The following is a 14,135-nucleotide window of genomic DNA, read 5'->3' on the forward strand; positions in this document are numbered from 1 at the left end:
GAGGAAGGAAGGAAGGAAGGAAGGAAGGAAGGAAGGAAGGAAGGAAGGAAGGAAGGAAGGAAGGATGTAGTTTCTACTGCCATTTTTGAATAATATAGAATTATATACATATATATTTTGTATTGCATGGTTTCTTTTATTTTACTTTATTTTTAAATTGAGGCAAACCAGAAAACCTCATCTTTTCTTTCCAGCTGTCTACCATGAATTTTATCCATGATTTACATCGGTCTCCCAAATTTCAGAGACAGGGAATTTTAATTCTAGGACCGCAACAGGGCAAGAGCCAGGTTATCTTTCATCAGGGATTACCTATGGTTTTTATTGGATTATTCCTGACATGGAATCATCATATTACAGGTTAACTGTTTAGAGGAGGGAAAAACATGAGGTATAATGAAGAACAGCAATATAACTCTCCTCCCTTCTTCCCAGAATAAATTGATCCTCAGTTTAGGAGGTGTGTAGATTAGAAGGCTGCTTTGACAGGCTATCAACAGCCTTACCACATCATATAACAACAGTGAACTTTAAATCTAGCATTTCTGTTACCTTTGAAACTCACACAGCATTCTGGACTTAATATAAAATCTCCCAGTGGTTTGCATCTGGGTTCTGTAATTGTCATCTGAAAACAAAAAGTGGTAGAAACGATAAAGTGACCGATCATCTCACTGGAATCCTATTACTCCAGTGCAGTAATTAAATGCTATTGTATTTCTCTCAATATGATCTAGGCTGAAAAAGTTTCATTTCAGCTTTTAAAATGTGTTTTCATAGCCAATTTATTTTGTATGGAAGCACGTTCCCTTGTCCTTGCTTCCCCCCAGCCCCTCCATTTAACTTACTATACCCTATGCAGGGCTTTGATTTCTCCACATCCATGGATTACAAGCAGAGCATTTTGCCAGGGATCCAAAAGTTGGCGGATAATTCCCCTGAGACCTATAAACTCACTGCTGCAGGTCTGTTAGCTTGGGGGAGATGAAAAGAAAACCTGAGAGCTGCCAAGAATCACACCCAGCTAGGGCTGTGATCCCAGCCAGAAGATAGACGGGACTCTGAGACAGCTTCCAGAGCTGGGTCCCAAAGGGTGAGACGCAGTACGGGGCTGCAGTCAGCACCAGCAACCTGTCATGGTTTATTGGTTAGATTTGAGTGCTCTCTAGTGGACAGAAGAATTAATCCAGAAACAAACAGCTCACCTTCCCTGAGCATTCATCTGGCTGTCTGTGGCATGGAGTCTGCAATACCCACAGGCTTATGCTGAATGTCTGGGCAGGGTCTTCTTGACTTTACTTCTTCCATGGGACATTCTTCCCATTGTGAAGGAAGCACATGCTGGAGCTTCTCCAGCTTATGCAGCAAGAAAGAAGGGCAGATAGGTATGAAGACAGGAGAGTAGGAACAATTTTTGGTTCTTACGAGGGATTTAGTGGAAAGTTTGGGAAAATGATTATACCAACTCATTTACCAGCCACCACTGTATTACTGAACCATATGTTAAAAAGGTATCCCAAAATCATGAGATCTGTAAGGGTACTGTAATGTAATTGTCATTGCCTATACTAGGTATCACAGTTCTGAGGTCTGAAAATAACTCACCACATTTTCATGTTATTTTTGTGAAATAATAAAGTATTTTTGATGCTGATGGTGAAACTGGAATAGCCACTTCACCGATGAAGCTGCTACATGATCTACTGAGGTTATAAGCATCTCTCCTTAAATTCTGTGTTTAAAATCTGCCTTTTCCATTACATTTGTACTGTGGAGAGCTCTTAATGTAGATTTTCAGGATGAGACCATATTTCAGCATGAGCTCCTCTTATATGGACACTTCTGAATGCTCGTACATCTTCAACACAAATGAAGTTCCTTTATCCATCTACTGAGCTTAATTACTTCTCTCCTGCTCATTTTTCTCCACTTTCTAGAGGTCGTTGACTGAAATCATACTGGCCTCCTTTTCTTTGAATACTTTCTTCAGTTTGGAGCTGTCACTGAAACATAGAATCATTAAGGTTGGAAAAGACCTCTAAGTTCATCTAGTCCAACTGTTCACCTACCACCAACACTGCCCACTGAACCATATGGGTCCCTAAGCACTCCACCTACCCTTTCCTTAAGCATCTCCTGGGTTGGCAACTTCCCTGCTTTCCTGGACTCCCTGTTCCAGCCTCTTCACTCTTTCTGAGAAGAAATTTTTCCTAATATCCAACCTGTCATATGAATGGATAAAAATAAATCAACCAACCAACCAACCAAACCAGTCAATATTGAAGAGTTAAAAGGCAGAAAGAAAGACTAGTAGTCCAGAAGAAGGTAGTGCTTAAGGCTGAGAGAGTTTCTTCCTCTCTCCTTTGCTCACTCATAGATGAAGATAAGACACCCACAAGGTTGAGAGGAGCAGTTGAGGTTTCCCCAAATATTGGTAGGAAAACGTACTGTTAGTGATGCTACACTGTTACTGCTATTAATTCTTAGATTTGCTGTATATCCTTCTGCTGGCCTTCCCCAGCATGTCTCCAGCTGATGATCAAGGGCGTGAAGGAATCCCACTGCTACTGTGACTGATGGGCTGAGTGCTTGGTCTGAGCAACACTCACCCATGGCAACTTTTCTGCCAGGGGGAAAAAAAAAAAAAAAAAGATAAAAAAAAGTCAGTTCAGTGGCTGAAATTTTCTATGTAGCACCCAAAGTAGCATGGAAATGTTGCTTTTTTGCAAGAGGCCATAGGCACAAAGTGGAACACAGATGGGTTATGGGCTCTCTTGCCCTGGGTGCCCCTACTTGAGAAGGAGTTGTGCCAGATGGACCCAGGGGTCCCTGCCAACCTCCACCATTCTGTGATTCTGTGAAATCATACTCCAAACTTTCGGAGATAAGTTCTTTGCTTCTGATAAAGGCAAGATAATTGTTCAGCTCCAGCAAACAGCTCTATGTACATCATACAGCTTGCTTCTGTCAGATTTGAGGTTTTTTTGTTTGTTTGTTTGTTTGTTTTAGGATTCTACAATTCTGTGATGCTTTTGATGGCATAGGATGTGCAGCCCATCACATCCCTGACTCCTTCAGCTGCCCATGTCTGGAACAAAACCACTAATCTTCCCCTGGCTGCTGCTTCTCCCTCTGGGCACCCAAAAGAGGTTTGATTTCCATTTCTCTTTCAGTAAGACACAAAGCTGAGAGGAGTGGCTGACACACCTGAAGGCTGTGCTGCCAGTCAGTGAGACCTGGACAGGCTGCAGACTTGAACTGAGAGGAACCTGATGAGGGTCAGTAACAGCAAGTGTAGGGCAATGCATGTCAGGAGAAATAACCACATGCATCAGTACAGGTTGGGGGCTGAGCTGCTGGAGATGAGCTCTGTGATAAAGGACCCGGGTGTCATGGTTGGCCGTGAGCCAGCAGTGTGCAACTGTGGCCAAGAAAGAAAATGGTATCCTGGGGTGCATTAAGGGGATTGTGGCCAGCAAATGGAGGGAGGAGATCCTCCCCCTCCTCTGCCCTGCTGAGGTAACATCTGGAGTGCTGCGTTCAGTTTTGGGCTCCTCAGTTCAAGAAGGATGGGGATCTCCTAGAGAGAGTCCATCAGACGGCCACAAAGATGATTTAGGGCCTGGAGCATCTCCTGTCCGAGGAAGGGCTGAAACCCCCGCGGTGACACAGCTTAGGACTGCAAACCAGAGAGAAATTACTCCAGTTTCACTGCCAGTTACTCTGCACGCCGGTGTAGTCGTGGCCGAGTGGTTAAGGCGATGGACTAGAAATCCATTGGGGTCTCCCCGCGCAGGTTCGAATCCTGCCGACTACGTGGCAACGCGTTCTTTTCTCCCGACGCTTCCCAGCGCCCCTTTTGCACCGCAGCCGACACACATCCGGCCGGACCGCAGCCAGAGGGAGGCGGAACCCCGTGACGGCCGCTCAGCTGCCTTCAGCGGCCTCTGCTCCCGGGGCGGGCCGGAAGGAGCCCGAGCCCCCGCCATGCAGCACAGCGCGGCGCCCGCCGTGCTGGTCACCACCAGGTACCGGCCGGGATGGGGCGGCGGGCGCTGGGAGGCGGCTGAGGGCGCGGTGGCTGAGGGCGCGGTTCCCCCGGCCCTGGGGGCTTGGGGCCGGTGCTGTCCTGTTGTCCTGCCAGGTTTTGTGGCGTTCCGCGGCCGGAAGAGCTCTGTGCTGTCATTACAGTCGTTGTAGCTGGGACTTCTAACAGCTTTGAAATAAAAAGCCTGGCTGTGGGCATATCCTTACCAGCTCCGTGTCTCCGATGCTGTGACTTTTACCGTGATGTTTTCATCGCAGTGCGTTGTGTGTGGTTGATGTTGGAAGCTAAATAAGGCCGTTCAGAAGGGTTTTTCTTTTATTTATATCACGAGTGAAAAGCAGATTAATTTATCATTCATCCTGTGTCTGTGGCCATGTTAAAAGAAGTCAGTCCGTCTCAACTACCAGCAGACAGATCTATTACTGCTCTCACAACCTTGAGTAACCGCACATCTGTGGAGCGTTTCCTGTACCAGCAGATAGAGTAAAAATAAAACAAAACAACTCCAGAAAAGCAAAAGCCAGACACGGCTTGCAAAAAGGATTAGGTAAAAAAATGGGACTCTGCCCTTCTTTGTTGCTTTTGGATTTGCAGAGAACTCTGGAGACGATCTCTTTCAAAAGGTTCTTCAGTTGAAGGCTCAGATTTTGCCTCCCTGGGAAAACTGGAGTTTCAAAAGCACTTGTCAAGTTTTGACATGACACGTCAAGACTAGAAGGCAAACAGACCATAGATGGCTTTAACTTGCCCAAGGGGCCGAGATTAACCAGATTTAAGGACATTCCTGATAGGTGTTTGTTTAATTTTCTTCAAGAAGCTCCATGGGTGGAAACAGCATGGCTGGCCCAGCAGTTTGCTCCAACATGTCTTTGATCTTTACTCTTGTTCCCTGGATGGCTCTTACAGACATAAAGTTGTCCCTGCATCCAGGCAAGTTCCTTATTCCTTTTCTGGCTTCTTTCAGCTCTTGTTTCTGCCTTTCCTAGAGATGCCCAAAGACAAAGGGGAGGTGGATAGGGCTTGAATGGTGACCAGAGCTTTGTTTCAGAGCAAGACGCAATGGGAGATCACAGCATCTTCTTTTCTGCCTTGCAGGGTAAAGCAGCGTTTGTTGGGACTATAATATTCAGAAGCAATATGTGTTATCTCATGTTGTGATAGATGATGTCTGTGCAGTGTTGTATTGCTGCGCTGTAGGGTCTGTCCTGTGCCCTGTTGAAACGGGAATACTGACCTTCTGGAGCTCTGAATTGGATCCTCAGAGAGGGTCATTTAAAAGTGTGTGCCGGTGCCTGAGCTGCATGTGTATTTTCCTTCCTAGGCAAATTCAGAATACACACACTGGGCTGGATTTATCAGTGCCGGAATACCAGGAGGTCCGTGGGAAGATGATGTCTGGCCACGTGGAGTACCACATTGTCGTTGTTACCCGACTGGCTGCCTTCAAGTCAGCAAAGCACAAACCTGAGGATGTTGTTCAATTTATGGTAAATGCTCAATCGGTGCCATGTTAGCAACCTTTTTTTTTTTTTTCCTCTCTCTTTCAATCCACTTTGATTATTTTGGTTCTGGCATCAGCATATGCACTTTTTAGATGTTTTGATGATAACTGTAATATTAGAATGACAAATGTGGTTACCTGGTAGACCATTAGCCTTAGTATATATAACTCATGTTCAATGAGACATAGCTAGTAAATGGAAATGCACGCAGTCTGAACTGCAGATAAAGAAACATCTGTCAATGCTCTGAAAACATCCATGCTGAGGAGCAAATCTCTGACATTTGTTGCACTCCTTAAGTGATAGACTATGGTAAAGTGCTGGCAAGAGAGACTGTTCTCTTGTTCTGCAGGGAACAAGTGGTTCTCTCTCCTGCAGTGCTTCCTTCTTTCTGGCAATGGCAGTTGTCATGTGGCCATTCTGTAGTGACAGCTGGTCCTGGCTAAAAATGGTATTTGGGGGTTTCTTGCTTCGTATTTACACCTGTTTCTTGAGCCTCTGAGTTGCACAGCGCTCTTCAGTCATTGGTGAAGGACAGGGAAAGGGTGAGACAAGGGCAGATGAGAGAAGGGGATGTGGAATTGCTATTTCTGCGTGGTATTGTCTGCTTGTATTATGCACTATTTCCATGAAGCTCTGTGAACCTGACTAAACTCAAGGTTTTAAACTGGTTTTTGTTATCTGATACTGTGCTTCACTTAGAAAAAGGAGTTGAAATCAGTTCTACCCAGAGGAGCAGCAGACTTCCTACTGTGCTCCCCCTGCGTGCTGAGGTTATCCACTCCCATGGCTGTTCTCTCTGAGTAAGAATTTTCCGCACTCAGCTTTCTTCTCAAGTGAAGCGAACCTTTCTGATTTCTTCTCAGGTCAGAGCTCCTGACATTTTGTTCTTTATGAGGAAGAAAACTGTGGTGTAGCCTGATGGGAGTAACATTTGTCTCATCTGATACTTTTTTTTCAGCTGACTAAATCTGATATATTATATAGTTTGGTATATGAAAGTAATTTAAAACTCCGAGCTGAGTGGTGAGAGAATGGATGCTTTGCGTCAGATCATTCCAGTGAGTCTTCTGTATGTATTACTGGAAGGAGCAGAGGGATTCACCTGTCCTAGTTTCTTTCTCTGCAAGTTAGATATTTTAATCTGAGTCTATCACTGCTTTTGTGGTCACTGGGGAGAAGGGGAATGGGGTGACTCATCCTCTGGAAATGCCTCTACTATTTGACTGTAAAGGGAAGGCATTCTGCATGTTAGACAGCTGGGGTGGGGGGCTATGACTTCAGGCTAAAATGCTTGAGGCTCAACTGAGTTGCATGTCACTCACTCACTGTCTAGACTATCTGAGGTGCCCTGGGGTTTTTCAAAAAGCCCTCACAATGCTGTGAGTCGCCCATAGGTTTTCTGTGATATTTGGCTGCCCCACTCACGCTTGGGTACCCCATAGCATCTCAGATGGCATAGATGCCTGTGTTTAGGCAGAGCAGTTTGTTTTCTGTGGTTAGATGTCTACATTTGACCAGTATTTTCCCACTGCAGCAACTGCGGTACTGTTGAGAAGAATACAGCAGAGCATCTATGATGTAGGTGAACTGGGTTTGCCTACTGTGCATGGCTGGTAGCACCTGAGATGCCTGTGTTGGGTGATGCACTTTGACATAGTATGTAAGGGCTTTCTTTTTTCCTCCTCCTTCCTCTGTTCCTTTCCCTTGTAAATTGGTGTTCCTTGTCTGACTGCTTTTCTGCCTGCTTCCGGTTGAAGTCAATGTCTTCTACTTTCTTATGCCCTAGGTGGCAGCAGTAAAACTCTCTGTGCTTTGGGCTACAAGCAGCTGCAGGCAGCCATGTGCTTGTACAGTATTTTTTGCACAAAAAACATCTTCATGTCCTCTGGGAAAAGATGGTGAGCAGGACAGAAGCATCCTCTAAGCTAGCTCTGAACTCAGTGCTGTAGTTTAGACCACAGTGGATCAAGATGTGTGAGGATTCTTTTACCAAAGCTAAACAAACAGCAGAAAGAGATTTCATATCTGACCTGGGGAGCTACTGTCCTTTGCTGTGGGTTTGAGCAATCCAGAGTTCTGTGTTCCTTGGCCATAATGGGACTGTGCAAAATCAGCATTTCACATAAAATATTTGTGAAGCATTAACAGAAGAAGAAATCCACATCCTGGCAACCTTCAGATCTACGTTCTGAGAAACAGAAGGGATTTTTTAATAATAAAAAAAAAAGCCACGTGTAAAATACAGCAGATGGGTTGTAGAATTGCTTAACCTTGAGGTTATTTTTGGTAATTAAAGGAGAACTCAGCTGCATTTCTTTCAAAGGTCAGAATCCTGTTTTCCTACTGAAACAACAGAATTGGTTTTATCTTTGATGCTGCATCAAGTAGCAAGTAGTCACTGCTGCAAAGGTAACCTTTAGTTACTGTCTACAGATGTTCCATTTCTGTGAGAAGAAAAGGCTTTGTTTATCTTAAACGCATTTCTTGTAGCCACACCTCACCTTCTTTAGTAATAAGCTTCTCTCTTCCCAGCCTAATTAAAAATCCGCCCAACAGATAGTGCCTTCTCTTTCTATTTGTGCCTGGTTTAATTACTTCTTTTTTACAAGTACCATTTGTTAGTCAAGTTCTTTCTTTTTCCAGGCTGAGCAAATAAACATTGGTGTTGGATGGGCACAGCACATTTCGAGGAGAAATTTACTACAGAACTATCTCCCTCTCATAAAGCAAAGGAGTAAAAGCGTGTGGGTGTGTTTTTATTCTTGCCTGTTGTCAATATTGGCCTACTTTCTGTGAACCTTACTATCCCTGAGCTGGGGCTGCTGTTTCCTGACCACACAGGTATGTTGGAAAGATAAATTCCTTCACGTTGTGACTTCTGTGATGGTATAGCAGTAGGTTCAGCAGCTGTTAAGAGTTCGTGTTGATTAAAGAAGAAATACTATAGTGCTCCTTTTCTGCTGGGTGAAACAGGTGAGAAGAATGAGCAGGTGGTCATGTAATTAAAATCTACTGTAATGCATAACCATGAGATCACCAAGCAGCATTAATTCCGGTATTGCTTACCTTGGAAGTAAACAAGTGAAAGCTCAGTTTGTGCTGTCCGTGGCTTTTGATTCCCCTATCCAAAGCTGCAGGATGTTTTAAGGGATAATACTGCTGTACTTCCATTTTCTGACAGTGTGAACAAGTGGGCTTTTAAAAAGTAGTCACAGATACATATTTTATGAAATACTGTAAAATTAAGTCGAGTCGTTAGTGTGCGCTGGCTGGCCAAGGGGGCTGAGTTAGCTCTGTCAGAGGCCTCTGTTTTGCTGAAATCCTCACTGTAAATAGAGAGCATATGAAGACAAGTTTGAGGCATTAAAAGGAGCTTAGGGAAAGGAGACATTAAACCCCACTAATACTGAGTGGAATCAAATTCTCCTACGCACATCTGAGAGTCCCAGGCTCGTGTCCTACAGGCATCAGTGTGTACTTTGATGCACGAGGTTTTTGTGGGGAGTTGGGTAAGGCACATGCATGAGATTTCAGGGATTAGCAGCAAACTACAATCTTTCACTTTGAACTTCCCGGTGGTTTTCTTAACCTCCTAGCTATATGTGATCATATTTGACTTACTTATCTGTTTCCTGGTGCAAAAAAAGAAAAAGCCACTCAACCCATCCCTGTCTCTGCTTCAGCTCTAAGTTGAATGTTAATTGTTACAGGCAGACAAGGTCCTGACCTGGCAAATACACACATGCTTTGCTGTATCCTGGCAAATACACACATGCTTTGCTGTATCTGTGTGATTAACCCTTTGGAAGTTAAGTAAATCGAGCCTTTGATACTGCAACTTGACAGATCTCCCTTAAAGTCAGTGCACTTGAGCTGGCTTCAGCAGGTGGGGGCTTAGGGCAAAGGTAGGGAGGGGGAGGGGAAGAGGATAATTGCAGGATCCTGGAAGAATTACAAGTAATGTAAGACAAATATTTTAACATCTATCAAATGGGATCTCGTTAACTGAATAGCATTGATAAAACGGGCTTTAGAGCAACCTCTCGTTTTTTAACCTTGCATTTTGTACTATAGAATCTGTAGCCTCTTTTCAAAGGATTGGGAAGGGTAACCAGCAAAAGGAAGACTTAACTTGCTGCATGCCTTTCCCTTGGAAAATTGTCAGAAAACATCGAATTGTAAACCAGGGTTTGAAGCAGAGCCACTGGAGGCAGGGACTTGCTGGGCACAGCCTTGGGCTTAAGTGGGGAATGGTTTGGGCTGCAGGTTTCATATCCTGTGTGTGTGGTAGGTCATCCCAGCAGAGGGCATCCCCACACTGCAGATGTTAGTCTGCATGACGTGTTGCAGGCTTTTGGGCATCGTGTTAGTGTGCTTTGAGTATAGCATTATTGCACTGTATATCGTGTTGCACGGTGCTGTGTAGAGCCCAAGCAGATTCGCAATGGCTCAATTAGCAATAGGATGTGAGGGTGTGCATTTGCTTTAAGTTCAGTGGTATAATCAGACATAAATTGAGATTTATGAATAATGTACAGTGTTTGATAGAGGAGGGATGATAATTAAGAGGGGAGAGAAATATGTTTGTATGTCTCATGGTAGTCAGAGGCTGCTGAAATGAGTGTCAGATCCTGCATGCAGAGTACAGTGTTGCCTACACTTACACATGAAGCAAGTCTAAAATCCTAGTTTTTCATTCCCCAGTCAACTCAGTTCTGTTTTTGTGGTTCTGATCTTTCTTGCAGAGCTGCCTGCCTTTTACTGGTGGACGCTGAACCAGGAATGATCATCGTACATCTGAAATGCAAACATTCTGCAAATTATCTGGGTTGGTTGATCATTACTCTGAAAGGCAGGGAAGCACGAAAGTTAGAGTGGCTATTATTCTTTATGGCTGTGTGTAGCTCAGTGAACTAGCCTAGGTGTGTCTGTGAATGTCAGGGCCTGTTCTCTGGCCAGGAGGCCAGCTAGAAGTCTGGCTGGATCTATAGTGTGAAACCTTTGTTTTTACCATTCACAATGACTGCAAGTACCAAAACTGGCTACTGAGTGCTCTGCACCAGCCTAAATCTTGGACTGAAAATTTAGCTGAGGGAATGCTAGCTGCCTAGGCAAAACTGGGCCAGATGCTATCAGGTTCCAGTAGACACTATAAGGTTCCTATCAGACACTATCAAGTTTCACTGCTGCGGAATATATTCTGATACTGTTAAGTTTGCTTGCATAGATACAGTTTATGGGTTCTGAGTTAGTGTCTAGCTTATTTCCCAGATACCTTCTGTGCTTCTTGTGGGTTGACCTTCTATTAATGCTGTATTGGTGGAAATACTCTGCTTTCTTCTATCCCAAGATGGAAGATGTGGTGGTTGTGTCAGTCCATATCTCAGTGTTAATTGGGATTCACTCCATTACAGTTCACCAGGGTATGTTACAGGAGGATAAATGTTCCACCCTAGGAGAGGATCTGATCCATGCTGACTCTGCTTGCGCTAGATTTTGGGTTGTTTTTTCTTAATCCAACTCTGTATTCATTGAAATATTTTAATAGATTATGGAGCATCAAGATGAATGTATTGTCTGTATAATACCACACTCCCATAGCATGATAGTCAATTCCGTTATGACCAAAATATCAATTACAGACAGTATGTTTTCTTTTTGTGGGGGATTTTTTGTGTGTGTTGGTTTCCAGTCTTGAATTCTGAACTGACTGTGGCATAGAAGCCAACCTATTTCTAACCAGCATTCCCATGGTTATCACTTTCCTGCGGTATCTTGGGCCTTATTTCTCCTCAGACTTCCTCTCTTTGTATGCAGAGGGAATGACTCCACTGTTGGCATCTTCTCCCTATGCAAAAACCTGTAGACCATGTAGTTTCTTTTTATTTTCTCACAGATAAGGAGTCAGAGATCAGCTGAGGTCTTCACCCTTGAATTTTTTCATGGATAAATTAAAGTGTCAGGGATCACCTGAGGTCTTTGCCCTCGAATTTCTGTGTTGGGTGCTGTGCAAACATGCCAGTTTTTTAAGCCTTCACAGTCAGAAGCACACTGAAACCCAGCAAGGCTGAGAAATCTGTTTTCTGACATGGTGGTAGAAAGATTCATCCTGCTTTCTCCATGAGGAACATACCTGGCTATGACTCCTGTCTTTTGAAGCTGGCCACCACATAGCTTGCTTTTAGCAAACAGGAATTTTAGCTGTCAGAGGAAAGTATCTGGAGCAGTGATCTTCCCAGTATTTAATTAGCTGCTGAGTCAGACAAATGGACGCTGGGTATCTGACAATGAACTCCTATTTCATTAGGGAACAGGTTTTAATAACAGAATTAGAAGACCAGACCAGCAACAGTGCTTTGGGATTGACTGTGTAGATAATAGGCTTTTACTAGGCTATATGTAAAGCTCTTTGGTAATACGTGTTTTTCCACTTCAGATTCCAGGGTTAATGCTTCACAGTGCTTAAACTGCTGCTTCCTGCCCATGTCTCCCTCTTGCCTTTAAAGAAACTTACCCAGACAACACGTTCTATTTCAGGTGTCCAAGAAGTACAGCGAGATAGAGGAGCTCTACCACAGGCTGTCAGCACGGTATCCACATGCTTCTCTTCCACTCTTGCCTAGAAAAGTTCTCTTTGTGGGAGAATCTGACATCTATGAACGAAGAGCAATGTTCAATGATATCATGAAATTCATCTCAAAAGATGAGGATCTAGCAACGAGTCCTGAGTTACTGGAATTTTTAGGTAACTAAAATATGTGAGTGTCCCCTCTCCCACAAACATGCTTACTGCAAGCCTTATTAGGTACCTGATTTAGGTAGTCAAGAGCTAGAGAATGCCACAGTAAAGGTTATCACTAAAAATATTCTCTTGTGCACCTACAGTGCTACACAGCCATAGAACCAAACAATCATTAAGGTTGGAAAGGACCTCTTAGATCCCCTAGTCCAACCACCTCCCATTCCCACCATGCCCACTAAACCACGTCCCTCAGTGCCACATCTCCACATTTCTTGAACATCTCCAGGGACAGTGACTCCACCGCCTCCCTGGGCAGCCTGGGTCAATGCCTCACCACTCTTTCTGATCATGTTTGCTGTTATTTTCCCCTCTTTTCAGTGGATACGTCTCCTTTGGAAGTACTGATGCCAAAGTGGTCTCTATGCAAGTGTCAGTTGCACAGTCTCTGATTTCCCTTAGGCATATATTAAAGCTGTGATTCAGAACATGCAAGTTTCAAAGGCTAAATAATCATATATTGTTAGCAGAGGGATGGTCCCTGAAAGGGCAGTGCAGGGCTCCCTTAGTGAACAACTGCTCCATGCTTTGTCTGTTTTTCATTCCTAATAAAACTGCTAGGTCTTGCTGAAGGAGACCCTAAAGCAAATTACTGACAATGACTTTTTGAGTAAAAGTCTGATGCTTTCTTAGCTAAAACCATTCTCTAGCTTTTTTTCTTTTTTTTTTTTCTCCTTAATTTTCCTTAGCTTCATGTCCAGTTCTTGTTGCCTCTTCCAATGATTTGTACAGATCCTTTCTTGCGTTCTTTGGACATAGCAGCGAGTCAGTGAATGAATGGAACAGATGGGCTCTCTGCTCTTAGTTCATCTGAGTGTTGCTGAACAGGGAATACACCAGCATGGTGCTGTGCATGATTCTTAGTGTAGTGTTAGTTTTAAGGAATCAAAGCAAAGGTGCAAGGCACTTGCAAGTCAACATGTGCAAACTGTTTTGCAAAAGTGTGAAGTGTGGACTTCACACAGGTTGGGAGCTCTATGAGACTAGCAAGTGTGCATCCCTGTAACCAAAGCCCTGTCAGTCACGAAACCCATCAAAATCTGCCTTAGAATACTGTGTCTCACCCTACCAAACCAGGTAACTTCAGTACTTACGCTACAGGTCCTTAAATTATTGGAGACATAGTCAATATATGAAGAGGTGTTTGGGGAGAATTAACATGATAAAACATACATGTTTATCTACATGGATAGCATGTATATGCTGCAATATGCAGCACCCTGACCTCCACTTTCTGCCCTCACCAACAGTCTCCTTGCCTACAAGGGGAGCGTAAGACCATTTCTTCAGTGTAGACATGCAGGTTTAGTTCCTGTGTTCTGCCCTAGCTGATTAGACACATACAGTCATGAAAGCAAGATGAGATGAGTCCCACTTGCCGTGTTAAACAGTCAAAAGGATGAAGGTAGGAATTTTATTTACCAATAGTGTTTTCAAGCTAGCCTATTTTTAGCTAGTCTCATTATTTTGAATTGGTTTCCTGAACATCCAGAGACTCCACAAAACAGAATAGTTATGAGCTCTTCTCTCGCTCTTAGGTTTTCCATGTAACAAGTTTGGTCAGAAAACTTTCTCAGTGTTTCAGTTTGCTGAGTTTGTTCAGTTTGATGGACCTTGCATAGTGAAGAGAGTTAGAACTTCAGATTTCATTTCTGAGTGTAAATTGAAGAACTGCTTTGGAAACTGTTTTTCATGCTGTCCAGTGCTGTATTTTAGTCCAAGTTCATTAAATCAGTAACTAAAACTGCACTTTATCTCTTCTAGTTATATGAAGGTTAGTTAT

At 43.7% G+C, this 14,135-nt stretch overlaps 1 protein-coding gene and 1 non-coding gene across 14 annotated transcripts in view; both read left to right on the plus strand.

Annotated features, from left to right (window-relative positions):
* The first annotated feature begins 3,735 nt into the window (after nucleotides 1–3,735).
* TRNAS-AGA lies at nucleotides 3,736–3,817 on the plus strand. Its single transcript has one exon. It is a non-coding gene; the product is annotated as a tRNA-Ser (tRNA).
* Nucleotides 3,818–3,935: 118 nt separating this feature from the next.
* The window catches only part of HS1BP3 (HCLS1 binding protein 3), a 60,784-nt gene continuing 50,584 nt past the window's right edge, over nucleotides 3,936–14,135 (plus strand). For 11 of the 13 annotated variants that reach the window (XR_006182242.1, XR_006182244.1, XR_006182245.1 and 8 more), the window contains exons 1-3: nucleotides 3,936–4,028; nucleotides 5,370–5,535; nucleotides 12,091–12,298. Coding sequence is in view for 9 of the 13 variants with exons in the window: in XM_042890983.1 (XP_042746917.1) it covers nucleotides 3,988–4,028; nucleotides 5,370–5,535; nucleotides 12,091–12,298 (415 nt within the window). In the remaining 4 variants the exon portion in view is untranslated. Of the gene's footprint in view, nucleotides 4,029–5,369; nucleotides 5,536–8,196; nucleotides 8,395–10,298; nucleotides 10,382–12,090; nucleotides 12,299–14,135 lie in introns of those variants that run through there. The other 2 variants (XM_042891026.1, XM_042891036.1) reach the window with 2 other exon arrangements.

The sequence above is a fragment of the Lagopus leucura genome, unplaced genomic scaffold, assembly GCF_019238085.1.
Source record: "Lagopus leucura isolate 7727_CA_CO unplaced genomic scaffold, USGS_WTPT01 Super-Scaffold_73, whole genome shotgun sequence".
Taxonomy (NCBI): domain Eukaryota; kingdom Metazoa; phylum Chordata; class Aves; order Galliformes; family Phasianidae; genus Lagopus; species Lagopus leucura.